At 43.0% G+C, this 14,396-nt stretch overlaps 1 protein-coding gene across 2 annotated transcripts in view; it reads right to left on the bottom strand.

The window, feature by feature from the left end:
• Window positions 1-9,813: 9,813 nt before the first annotated feature.
• Window positions 9,814-14,396, bottom strand: part of TMEM267 (transmembrane protein 267) — a 28,307-nt gene continuing 23,724 nt past the window's right edge. For both annotated transcript variants that reach the window (XM_075588942.1, XM_075588934.1), the window contains one exon: window positions 9,814-11,740. In XM_075588942.1, coding sequence (XP_075445057.1) covers window positions 11,405-11,740 — 336 coding nt within the window. In that variant the 3' untranslated portion in view covers window positions 9,814-11,404. The remainder of the gene's footprint in view (window positions 11,741-14,396) is intronic.

The following is a 14,396-nucleotide window of genomic DNA, read 5'->3' as shown; positions in this document are numbered from 1 at the left end:
TGAAGCTTTGCTGGTGTTTACCCAGTGTGATTCGTTAAACGTTTTCACATAATTTTTTACATCAGATTTTAGGCTTTGTGTCCTTCTGAGGGAAGGGTCTGTGTTTTATGCACATTTGGGGGAACGGGTGGACTACAACTAGGCTTTGTGGTCACTTTGTGTGTCTTGACCAATTCTAGTGCAATTTTGAGAGGCGTCCTAACTTTGATCTGCCAGACGTTTCAACCAAGTCGGTGCAGCTTCCATCTTGGAATCAATGTTTTAGTTTTTTGAAGTGATAAAAAAAAAATTTGAACAGAAAAAAGAGAGAGCTCGTGGGAACGAAACATGTCAGTGTGTTTCTCCTGTTGGGAATAAATCGTTTTTATTACACCCTCTTCAACCGTTTTTGTTCGTGGTGCAGCGCAATCTTTGGCTTCCTGCCAAACTTTTTCCTGTGGCATCTTCATGCAACGCACACCTCTGGAGACCAATGCCCTGCAAGTTTGCAATTGTGGATACAACAAGACATCACACAGTGAGTAACATCTCACTTATAATAGAGATGCTTACATTGCAAGGAGGTTGTCATAGTTACTGGCATATGGTTGACTCATTGCATGCTCTAGTTAGAGCTAAGGTCAAGCCCCGTAACATCCTCCAATATATGAGATACGTTGTTACTCTATACATGTGCAGAAATTATACTTGTTAACGGGTCAGGCTCCATTTAAAGTGTTATACCTACCAGTGAAGGACTGATACTAGTATGCATCCAGGTTCTAACACAGATTACAATATATCCCATCCCTTGAGCCCCTGTGTATCCCCTTGAAAGGATACTTTTTTCTCATCCCTTTGGCCGGATTCTTTATACAAAACATTAAAGGGTAGATTCTCAGAAGTTAAATAATTAACGGTACACTACTACGTCATAGTGGATATCCTCAAGATGCTTAGCATTACACATGAACTTCTGGACTACTGATATGCAAATCACATGGTAATGAGCAGTTTACCTAACAATGGGGATTCTCAGACCTCCGTTCATGTTACCGCATGGTAATGAAGCTACGATATTTAAGACCTTCCAAAAAACTGCTATCCCGACCCTGATTATCAGTGTGTTATTTCTAGAAACAATGTAGAGGTAGGGTTGTGAGGCGGTGCAGCTGCCTTAAGGAAATAATATAATGCTGACTGCCGTCTACTAGTACAAAAAAGACATTTACTGGCACATAAAATCAGCAACGGAAAGTCCTCTCACGCGTTTCACCCGGGTGCCTGCGCTGTATCAAAGAGTAAATTCACGTTGACAAACTCAGATCCTAAATACCCACAGTGCCCCCTGACCCGTGAAGAATCAGCACTCATCAGATAACAGAACCGCCCTACACCTGAGGTACGTATAACCTCCTCTATTTGCCAACATAGATGGGGGATGTACACGGCACGGAGGAGCTGTGGATATGTAAACAAATGAAATGATTGGATGTAGGACAGTTCTTTATCGGAAAGACATCACAGTATTAATGCTTAAAGAGATTTTGAACAATGTTCTACAACCAATGCTAAACAAGTAAAAACAAATTCAATTACTTAGTAAACTTAAACACAACATCTCGCTGCGATGTAAATCCTGATGAAAAAATAGCATGTTAACATATAATTCATCTCTGTTAATGGTCTGTTATACATTGAAAAAGCAATACCCAATAAACTAAAGAAGGGTAACACTCATAAGCGATCATAGAATACAATTCCACAGAGTACACACCTGTACATAATGACCTCTGTATAAAGTTAAAAATATACTTATCTGTACATTTATATAATAACATACCTACATATCTCATAAAGAATATCCTCTGATCAGTAAATGGTATCCAAAAAGGACTACAACCAATGCCGACTAGGCTGGAGACCCCTACATTTAGACTATCTTCTAGATGTAGATGAACTTTGACAGATAAGTCCAACCGAACTTAGAACATATATTAAAACAAGAAATCAACTACAAATATAATGAATTGACTACACAATGGGATGAATACTACAAAAAGAAAGAGCTTGGTCAAAAGAGAACATGATACATTAATGTAAAAAAAATTGCAGTTCTCAGTCAACGTTGATCCCAGAGGGACTGAGTGTGTCCACCTACCTGCTACATCTCAGATCTCAGCAGTGCCTCCAAATGTAAGCCCTATTCCCCCACCCTAAGGGAGATCCTGTTCTGGTTACTGGTGTAGAGCTGCTCACCTGTTAGGCTTACAGGATTCTAAGTGTCCATCTGTGTTATTGGGGATAGACAGGGCTGTTTTTTGGATCTTTAGCTCTCATCTCGGTGCAGAGCCTCCATTCCACCAGGGCCTATCAGAGATAGGTGCAGTCCCTGCCAGAAAACCTCTTTCCCTCCTCCTGAAAGACGGCAGCCTCAGGCAGGAGTAAAACCTTTATTCTGTACAGCATACATCAGCATAGCTTGAGGCTCCAAGAGTCTCTGCTTATCTCCCACACTCCCTGGTGGAGTATGGGGTAGCAGCTTCCACTCCCCTGCAGGAGGGAAGGCCTAGAACCAGGTCCCTGAACCAGCACAGAAAACACCCCACTCCCCCTGAGGGGACAGGAGAGAACGCACCTCTCTCACTGAGTAGTGAAGGAGACAGAGAACACTGAATTTGGGCTGCAGCTCCTTTTTGTTACCAGGGGAGGGTCCCAGGTCTTGGCCCCGGTGTGGGAAGTACCTAGGCCTTAGGCACCCCCACCCCCTGTCACACTAGGGAGCTCTTTACTGAAGCAGGGCATAGATTTAACCCGTACACTGCCTGCGCTGGTACCAGGACTTGTGTCCTTGAGAAAGCGCCATTACAGCGTGAAACGCATAGGAGGAGATTCCCCTCGTTTGCCCCCTTTTTTGTTCCTCATTTTTTATCATGCAGTTAAATAAATCTTTTTTATTTTTGTATACCGGTTGTTAGCGCATTTTTTCGGGTCCGCTGACCATCCAATCCCCTGCTTCGTTCTTTGTACACTGTTCCTGACTGGATGGACGCACGGCAGCTTTGCAGGATTGGACACATCAGAAGAAACCACGTACACACTGGACGAAGACGGTGTTTGATTGTGAGCTGTGCTACGCTACACCGGGACCAGAGAGACGGAGAGTGAACTTCAATCGAGCGGGGCAAAGGTAATTCATATTTTCCTCACAAGTGCATTTCCCCGCCAGTTGTTCCAGCAGAGCACGCAGGCTCAATCCGTGTATATACCCCAATAAGTCCGTATTCTTCCTCCTCACTACAAAGTGGTTTTGTTTAATCATCTCATCTCTCTCTCTCTCTCCCTTAGAGGACCGAAACGTTGGTTATCTTTGCGTTGATGTGTTTTGTCAATACACTTTTTGCTTTGATGAAATTTGAGAGCTGTTTCGTTGCTGTCACTTTGGTGATAGCAGCTGTTACCTATTCTTACTCTATGAAGCATGCACCTTGTCCATTGACTCAGTTGCTTGGAGTGCCATCTGTTCTGATTATATATATATATATATATATTACACACACCTCTACTAATGGATTGTTGGAGATTTATGTATATCTCCACAAGGCTGTCTTTTGAGCTATGAATGGCTCCTCTGCAACTTAGGGAAATTAGTAGCCCAGCGGGTACCTGGCTACATTTCTATAAGTGGAGGATCTGAGGTCTAATATTACACTGGATCTCTATGAACCCCATCCCATACCTGCAATACTGAGGTTCCAGTCACCACCTTAAGAGGTTTTACCTCTTCATCGCCTTATTCTAATGCATAGTATGTGAGTGGTGATTTTGGTTTTTTCTACTTCTATATTTTGAAGCTTTTTGCTGCGTTGCATTATTTGCTCCCCTTTTCTATTCTTGCATATACCTGGGAGTATTTTCCCTCCGTATCCTGTACAAAAAATTCCAAAAATAGTATAAATACCTGGCAATAAACGTAGGTTACTCAGGCACATAGAGAGAAGAAAATGTGAAAAATACGGAGCACTACCAAGAGGTAAATGAAGGATCCAGAGGGGGCTCACATATGAAAAATATAAATCTTTATTGGATCATACAAGACCCCCAACGAGGTAAAATAACACACCAACGCGTTTCGCGCATGTAGCGCTTCATCAAGGTCTCACACACAGAGAGAAGCATTTTTCTATAGCACGACCGAGTCTAAGCATGATCCATCTGGCAGATTTAAACATAATGATAGCATAGTCAAACACTTCTGAGGTGGCACCGATGTGTTCCTCCTCACACTGCTTTATCAGGTTCACTTTACCAAATCAACTGTGAGCAGATTTGAGAGGCAGGAAAGTTAGCACAGAAATGGAACAAACTGCACTGTACTTTTTATACCACTGACATACATCTTGAGAATGGGACTGCATGCTCTGCTAAAACATGACCTTCATTCTTTTAACCATTGTGCTGCACGGAAAAATGCCCCGCACTGCAGGGGTTCAGAGGCCAACAATGTTTTGATCTAGAATTTATGTCACCTGAAGAGTAGGGAAATGGAGAGCACTGGTCCAAGAAAAAACAGGGAACAAACCTGAAATTGCTGATTAAAAAGTAGTTTTATTCACGGAACCACTGGCAACATGTAAGTCACAAAAATGGTGATCCTCTTCATCAAATAGTGACAAACCCAATTACTCTAATGCTATAAGTACCAAGGTGGTCCGCCGGATATCCGTGAAAAAAGTTTAACCAATCAAAACAGATCCAGAAGGAAGAATCCCAGGTGTGTCATAATATATCCAGTGATTACTGAACTAACACAGCGGAGCCACCGAGAGGCCTAGAAAAAAAGCATAAATAAATCTAAAGTAGTGAAAATTATAACGATATTTCCAAAGAAACAAAGTATCCAAAGTGATAAAAAAATAACAATTATAACAAAACAAGACATAAATGTTGCAGAATGCTTCCTGAAGTTATCCACAATCAAAAATATATATAATGAAGATAAATAATATAACATGAAGTTAGATGCATTAACAACCCCTCTGATATGAGTACTATATATTAGACTAAACTTTCGGCAATGTATTCTTTATATCAGAACACACACTAATATATATATTATATATATATATATATATATATATATATATAAAATCAAAAAATAAATAGATGATACCGTTCTGTGGCTAACGAAATGCTTTTATTTGTGCGAGCTTTCGAGATACACTGATCTCTTCTTCCGGCGATGTTACAATGAATGAAGCAAGCAAAAGGTATACTTAAAAACAGTGTCTCTTGGAATGTTATCTGTGCTTGTCCTTCCCCCGGTGTGGATGTGTTTTATGGCTATAGGTGTCAAAAGGTTCCTGAAAGCAAGTGATGTAAGAGTGTGTGTATCTGTGTGAATATAAATGAATGGAGAGCCCACAGTATATACAGTGCTTTACAAAAGGTGTGTGTGGAGTGGGAGTGGATATAAATGGTGTGGGTAGGTGTGGAAATGTGAGAGATTGTAGCACAACTAAAAGTGTGTGTGGATACTATGTGGTCCCTATTGGTGTATAGGGATGGAAAAACAAGGAGTATTAGTATGTGTAAGAGACAGCTGTGTGTGCATACATATAGCACAGTATGTACAGACATGGCCTACAGCGCTCATGGGAAGAGAGTTCACTTGTGTCAGTAATGACTCATAAAATTTCGATCTCTGTTTAGGTCACCGCTAAGTGTCCCGAACAGTTGCATAAATTTGTATTCATGCAACCGTCTCTCTTTCAGTGTTTTAAGATTACCTTTGAGTATGGCAACCCTCAGATCGTTCATCTTATGGCCAGAGTCAGAGAAATGTTCGCCGACAGGACTGTCTCTTGTTCCGCGCGTGATGCTGTGGCGATCCCATGAGCGCTAAAGGCCATGTCTGTACATACTGTGCTATATGTATGCACACACAGCTGTCTCTTACACATACTAATACTCCTTGTTTTTACATCCCTATACACCAATAGGGACCACATAATATCCACACACTTTTAGTTGTGCTACTATCACTCACATTTCCACACCTACCCACACCATTTACATCCACTCCCACTCCACACTCACCTTTTGTAAAGCACTGTATATACTGTGGGCTCTCCATTCATTTATATTCACACAGATACACACACACACTCTTACATCACTTGCTTTCAGGAACCTTTTGACACCTCTAGCCATAAAACACATCCACACCGGGGGAAGGACAAGCACAGATAACATTCCAGAGACACTGTTTTTAAGTATACCTTTTGCTTGCTTCATTCATTGTAACATCGCCGGAAGAAGAGATCAGTGTATCTCGAAAGCTCGCACAAATAAAAGCATTTCGTTAGCCACAGAACGGTATCATCTGTTTATTTTTTGATTATTGAAGCTCGGCTAACACGGTACTGATACCTCTACATGTATATATATATATATATTTTTCCTTACTATTAAAATAATTCGTTCTTTAATGAGACCTATTACTGGATGGTAAATGTGATCATCTAAAATATAGAGCGAGTGTTCAATCACATCAGGATACAAATTCTTTTAAAAGCGGTTAAGGATTATGACCGTGTGATTGTTGCACATGATTGTTGGACCCCCTAGTACCATCATTCCTCTATAAAATATGTTTTAAGGGACACCCAGTGTCTGCTGTCAGTCTGAAGCTGCGTAGAATGGAGTCAGTCTCTAGCGCTGCTTCCCTGCCTTCTTCAGACAACCTGCGATAATGTGGCACACGGGTTAGTAGATACCTGTGGATTGTAATGTCCTGCCCAGAACGCATGTGCCCTTTAAACTTAAAGAAATAATTATACCAAACCATAATTATATGGAAAATGGTGGTAAAGGCCACAGCTTTATTAGTAATATAATTGTTATTTCATTGATATCACATATCCACTTTTAATTAAAAGACTGATATCACCAACCTTAGCCTTACTGGCCTTAGGGTAAACAATGATAAATAAATATCTTCCCAAATCTTTACTCAGCCCTCAGGCCAAGAGTTTAAACTTTACACCAGACTTTAACATCCACCATAATCTTAGCCTCCCAGCCAAGAATTTACTTATAGCCAACAAACCATGGAATAAAGCGATTATACTTTCAATACTACTTTTTCTGATTCCATCACCGAGTGCTCTCGCCTCTGCCATCCTTGCTGCTGGTAATGTATGCTTTATTTGTCTTAGCACCAGAGCACAATATTGCTCATACAGGAGTGCCAGTTATCATATATATATATATATGTAGCCAGGTCCCCCTCTGCCCGTCGCCCTCCCTCACCTGGCTGGCGATCGCGGGTGCCGCCGAGCCTGATGGCGGACCCATCGGCGATTGCCAGGGTGAGGGGCAGACGGGAAACGGAGCTGAGGTTGCCGGGGACGCGAGCGGCTGGTTGTCAGGGCCGCGGGCGCGTCGCTAGGGCTCCGGCGGGTCCCGGTGCAGGGCGCCACCATAGGGAATTGCGCACGCATGCGCAGTGGGGATTTCGGCGCTGGGACCGGCAGGGAAGTTTGCGCATGCGCAGTGATAAGGCACGAACGCTAGCCTACCAGGGAAGGCTCTTGGAAGGGACTACAAGTCCCATGAGCCTCAGCAGCGCCCCATGTGACGCCAGGGAGCCAATAGGGCTGAAGGATTGCCCTGCAGACCTAAAGAGATACATTTCGCGCGCTGAGCCCACGCTAGTCAGTCAGCGCCAGGAGCAGCCAGGGGAAGGAGGTAGGGTGCAGGAGTCAGTGACTCCCTGCACTAGGCCAGCAGCCCCCGAGGCCCGAGATAGCCCTGAGCCACCCAGTAGAGTGAGTTGTGTCAGGGACAGGCCCCAGGTTAGGGACCCTGCCCCTTACTATTCAGAGTCAGTTAGGGACCCAGCGGACGCTGCGCGTCCGTCCAGAGGTTTGGGCTCAGACCTTCGCTGTTGCTGCAGCAGCCATCCGGGTGGGATCGCCCCGGACGGTAATTCCGGTGTACAGCCGACATCAGGATCCCTTGTGAAGTTCCTTGGCAGGCCCGGGCACCGGAGTGCCTGGCAGGTAATCAACAAGTGCACCAACGAGTCATATCACATTCACACGGGACATAGTGGCTGCGCAGTCACACATAACTATCTCACTTGAGGGTGGGGTGATACTGTGTGTGGTTACTGGACACTGGGTGGGATCATCCGGTGGAGGTGCAGGTGGAGGTAGCGTCCTGCGAGACGCAGTAGTTAGTGTCTCCTCTAGGGAGGGACACCTGTTGATTTATTGATTGTTATGCATGAGTACGGTCACACTAGTAAAGGCATTGGTTGTCATACATGCTGTGTGTGTATTAACATATATTGTCCTGCGAGGAACCACTCCCCCTCTGGTGGGAGCCATCGCAGGTGGAGGCGCTGCACCGAGTACGCGGTTACTCATATTATACTTGCCCCAGGTTCCCCGTGGCGGAAGCTCAGCCCTCCTGGGAGCCTAACAGGTAAAGCACCACACCAGGTAACATTAGGTTCTCCGCACCTACACTCTACCTGCGATTGGGGGGGGGGGGGAATACCCGTTACATATATCATATATATATATATATATATATATATATATATATCACAATTAAAATGACACAAACAAGCAAATCTTAAAATAAAAGCTATAAATGAAGCAACTAAAATTTAAATAAAACAAAAAGGGAGGGAGGGCGATGAAGGTGAGATTTAAATAATAACGTTTAACTGCCAAATCTCCCCTATTTATATCAAATCCACAGGGCAGCGTCCGCATGGACACGCTGTCCCATGGCCAAAGACCAGGGTCCTTCACAAAACATTGTTCTTCGGTGGCGTTATATCGATTTACCCGTGTGTGAAAAAGATGCGAGGGTGCCGCACTATTGTATCTGCTGGCATGCGCCAGGGCGAACAATAATGTCTGCTACGTGTGTATAAGTGTGAGCAATAATGTCTGCTACGTGTGTATAAGTGTGAGCAATAATGTCTGCTACGTGTGTATAAGTGTGAGCAATAATGTCTGCAACGTGTGTGTAAGTGTGAACAATAATGTCTGCTACGTGTGTATAAGTGTGAGCAATAATGTCTGCTACGTGTGTATAAGTGTGAGCAATAATGTCTGCTACGTGTGTATAAGTGTGAGCAATAATGTCTGCTACGTGTGTATAAGTGTGAGCAATAATGTCTGCTACGTGTGTATAAGTGTGAGCAATAATGTCTGCTACGTGTGTATAAGTGTGAGCAATAATGTCTGCTACGTGTGTATAAGTGTGAGCAATAATGTGTGCTACGTGTGTAAAAGTGTGAACAATTATGTCTGCCACATGTGTGTAAGTGTGAGCAATAAACGTTTACTAAAAATGAAGGTGCTTGCACTAAAACGTTGGATCTGTGTGACTGAGTTCAGTCATTAAATGACTCTCTTGCATTCATTGGTTTGCATCTCTTTTTGGTGTGCGCAGGCCCCTTTGCTTTTGGTCACTGCATCATGCTATAAATGCTAACGTTTTGGCTTCCTTTCAGTTCCTTACAATTACACATTCTCCCCAAGAGGGATCATAATTTACTGAGACTCTTTCAAATAAACCTCTCAAGGTTGAAACAAGCCTGTCGCCTTTGTATTTCAAGCTGTAATTTGTAAATCTGCAGTCATTTGTGGGATCATGTCAATTCTGTTTCACCTAATGGTTGGTTTGTTCAAATCCCATCATCATTAAACCGCTGGAATACTTTATTTTCGTAATCTGCATAAGAGAGCTACAGAAACGCAGGGTGGAGCAATATGGGCGATCGCTGGATGTACCATAATCAGACTCGAGTTTGGTTTCAACAATTTTTATTGGCAGTAAGTCACAACCACCGCAGTGCTCTGAGATGGCCCAGGAAAACAGGCACTTGTGCCCAATGTTACAAACAAGAGCAAATAAAACCAAATATTCAACTCTGTACACGTGATGGGTGATAAGAAGGTCCAATGACTTAAGAGTCACAGAGATACAAACCAGAAACATTTAGCAAAACATTTGTAACATCAACCTCACATTAGATTCACCAGCGGTATACAGTATGTGTATTAGACAGTAAAACAATTTTGACATTTAAGCCAATTATAGTCAAAAGTGTCGGGCGGTTTCAGAATTCAGTTATTCTGCCATCTTATAAATTAAAAAGCTAAAAATCAGAAGCACAGAGCGAGGTGTTTTCTGAAGTCTGAAAGGTACCATGTCAAAGAGTGCCTCCTCCTGGCATGAAATAGTGTTACTCTGGACAAGATGACTGCGTCAAACAGCTACTGAAATATAGCTGGCCATTTCCTAATGGGGGGGGGGGACATGGAATTTAAGGTCACAAAAAAACAAAACACTGTGCACTTTCAAGAGTATACTGCAGCTTTGGCCGGCATTTGTTACCAAGTAACAAATACCCATTGGGAACAGTACTATGATGAACTAATTATGTGTTTGGACCAACCACGCTTAGTAAGACACGTACAATAATTGCGAGCTAAAAATAGCGCCAAATGAGAAGTGCCTTGATACTGTAAACTATACATGGATAAATACAGTATAACTCTGGGGTCACTTGAGCTAGTTTAGCTAATTGTATATACTGTAGTTGCTGATGATAATAATAACCATGTTTTATTAAATATCCCATCCAATTTCCCCCTGGCTGCACCTATGGATCATTAAAAGTTGACAGTATTCTAAAATGAGTGGTTTTGTTAGACATTTATGGTGGCAATTTATTAAAGTAACATGAAAAATGATAGTCTTGTAGTGTAAATACTGATAACCCCAGTGCAGTAATGATGTAATATGGACCGTACTGCTTCTTAACTGATTATGGACTTCATCACAACTTTATTGCATTGATGGTCTCACTAATATAACATAGTTCAAAGTTCTAGAAGCCGGATTAGTAATGGAAAAATGTAGACTTTGATACCCCCTCATGGGCCCAACATTAGGGTTCTCTATAGATTAAATTATAGTATACAGGAATTTTCAAAAACACAAAATCTGTGAAGAACCCTAATAGTTGGTCCACTAAAAGGTATCACAACCTGATCACTAATATAACCCAGCACTGTAAAATTAGATGCACATCTCTATACAGAAGTGAAAATACACTTAGAATGTAGTAATGAAAGATCAGTTGAGATATTTATCACTTCAGGTTGTGAACCGTAGACGGTATATATTTCTTAATTTAGTTTTGTATGGCCAAACTTGAGTTAAGCCTTAAATATACAGTATATCCCAACAGACAGACCTCTCTGACCTGGCAAAGTCATAAAATGGGTTAATTTGCTGAAGAGTTGGGTTAAAATCAGATTGGAATGTGTAAAAAACCTATATATTTTTTGTAAACACCTGAACACATCAGATTTCCTTCCCCACGTTTACTTTAGACATCAATGCGTATTCCGTGCTTTGCAGTCATCAACTCTCTAGTTCCCGTTAAGTACATGATGAGTGAACACAGATGTGGTAAGGAGGCTGTGATTGCCACGTACAGCCAGTATGGTAGAGGAGCCGTCTTTCCAAATGGACAGATCCAAAGGCCATGGCGGATCCCATCTCGCACGTGATGGGAAGTCCAGGATATAAACAACATCCAAGGAAGGAAGCACCATGAGTCCTTCAGTCTAAACAGCTGCATTAGGAACTTTAGTGTGAGGGCCACAACAGGAATCAAAGTGAAGCAGTGGAGAGGGGGTCGCTGTGGAAGATGTAAGGCATCCTAAAGAAATAGAGAACATGGTTATTAAATGATCAGTGGTTCACAACCTTTTTGGAGCGGGGGCACCTTTGGAAGATTTTTTTAAATCTTGGGGCACCCCTGCTCATCGGACTTCACTTAGCGCTTCTGGCTCACATTCCCAAGCACAGGCCCACTACACTCTCTCCCTTTTTACATACTTCACATTCACTCCCTTTGTCGCACTTCATAATCACTCAACATTCAACCCACCTGCCACCTTCACTAATCTTGCACACATCCAGTTTTTGCTCACACAATCCACACACTCGCACCCCACTCACCTTTCCCCTCGCATACACACCACACACACTCCCCGTTCTCTTACTCATACTACACACCTTTACCCTACACACACATAGCCAAAACACCATTCTCCCTAAACAATGATCTCTTCCCCCTCCCACACACCTAAATCACGTCAGCTGCGCAGCCTGGAGGAGGGGAGGCTTCGATTCGCCTTTCCTCTCACTCAGTGCCAGGCTGAGAGGGGAAAGAGAGAATATAAGAGAGAGTAGATAGCAGCCGCTCAGTCGCCAGGCACGGCTGCCGAGCAGCCAGCAGAATGTTCCCCCCCGGCCATGGCACAGGGTCGTGGCACTGATCCAGGTGTTTGCATATGCTGTGGCACTCGCAAAGATAAGATGCAGGGGCACCTCATGGCTTAGACATGTCCCGAGTCTTCATTTCATTCAAAGGTGCGATACCCAATCGTCTTTCTTTTAATACCAATACAGTTATTTCCCTCGCCCCCCCCCCCCCCATCCAATGCTGGAGTTACAACAGGGGTACTCCCACCCACTCCAGCTCACTAGAAATTCAGAATTTCTCCCGATATGTTGCAGACGTTTTCCCGTCCTACACGCCGTACGACCACATTTTGTTTGTCAATTCAATAATTTCCCTAATGTCGTCAAAATTCAATTTGTTTCTGATATACAGCGTGAAGTAAAATAACAGAAATGTTCCTCTCTGAAGACGGGGCCCGTTTCTGGCAAATATCCATTCGTATGTACTACGAAACTAGTCCAAGCAATGGATTTTATTATAAAGCCATGTTCAAGATGGCAAAATAAAAATGAAATCCAGTTATTGCGCGTTCACTGAACTTATGCTCGGTTTCCCTGGAAACCACCCACCTAGGACAGAGCCCAGCAAAAGGCTCATCTCAGGTCTTCGTTTTGCAGCAAGCACTGCATTAGGGATTAACCTAATGTAGCTTCCACTTTATAACATGAATTAGCCCTTTTTACAAGTGTGTGTGTGGGTGGGTGGGTGTGGGTGGGTGTGGGTGTCACGAGAGCTTGCGACAGGCTGTAATTTTACACCAAAAACTATATATAAATATATATATACCTGGGTTTGAACTGGGACGAGACTTAAGATATGATAAATATAATTTATTCCTTGATAAAGGAGAACACAGCAAATATGTACAACTAACAAGCAAAATATAGACACTTACGTAAAAGGAAAATGATGAAGCAGTCACAGCTGGACTGGCAGTTCATACAGCACTCTTCATAGTCATAAAGACACCCAAAAGCATGAAAAGACCTCGGGCAGGAAGACAGTGCATAGCGTTTCTCTCAGCAATCAGGAAACCATTCAGGTGGTATCAGGTAACCATATCAGCAAACGAAGACAAAGGATATATGGGTGGACAGCAGTTTATAAACCATTCTCCTTCTATTCTTAACCTTAAGCACAGGGGATTGGTTTACAATTACCTCCAGCCACTCACTAACGTGGGAAAGCATTCTGACCCATGCCCCCCTGCTAGTTGGCACATGCGCAGTAGAACTCTGGGGGTCTCATTTCTGAAGCCCCACATTTACATCAGGAATGCCAGCCAGTCTACCATTTGGAGTTCTGGCAGGAAAACCTTTGTTGAAAGGTGTTAACTGGAACACTTAAGACCTGCCCTGGTTTGGGCTTCGGATAAACAGTGAGGGTGATAAAACTCTTTGAACAGCACTTAAATCCTAGACATAGCGGCGTCCCCAGGGCCATCTGCTACCTTATGGCCCAAAAGAATTTCCTCTGGGTCTTTGTCCATACCTTAAGATACACTATTAAGCATAAAACATAAACGTATTAAAATATCCGGTTCCGTTAGGTTTAGCAGGTCCAAACTTCCCAGTTCGCATTGCCAGAACTGGGACACCATATGGTCCAAAAAGCGACTTCCTACGACCTAAGAAACCGGAGTTACACAAATGCACATTAAATCATTTTAATACAAAAATCTCCATTGAAAAAGAAATCTCAGCTTTTCACTAAATCCCCATTGAAAACAACGGGCAGCTCCGCCATAGACTTTCAATGGTAAATCGCCGCCATTGAAGTCAATGGGGTTTTCTGCCATTGAAGTCTATGGGAAAACTCCCGAACTTCAAGGGGGTCCATACTCCGTCTGGTGGGTCTGAGGGGGCTGGAAATGGGCATGCATTAAAGCCGGAATCTTGGCTACATATCACCCAAATCCCATCCCTCTGGGCATTCCAGAACCGGAGATATGGACTTACACATTTCAACATTTTACACTTAGTCATTTTTCTGAGCTGTTTCTGCCGCCGCCATTGAAGCCTATGGTGCGACCCGCTCTATCTGGTTCGACCCTTATCGGGGGTCCAGG

Source organism: Ascaphus truei, chromosome 1, assembly GCF_040206685.1.
Source record: "Ascaphus truei isolate aAscTru1 chromosome 1, aAscTru1.hap1, whole genome shotgun sequence".
In the NCBI taxonomy this organism is placed as follows: Eukaryota; Metazoa; Chordata; class Amphibia; order Anura; family Ascaphidae; genus Ascaphus; species Ascaphus truei.
The sequence above is the reverse complement of the archived record's forward strand: the minus strand, read 5'-3'. Positions and strand labels throughout refer to the sequence as shown.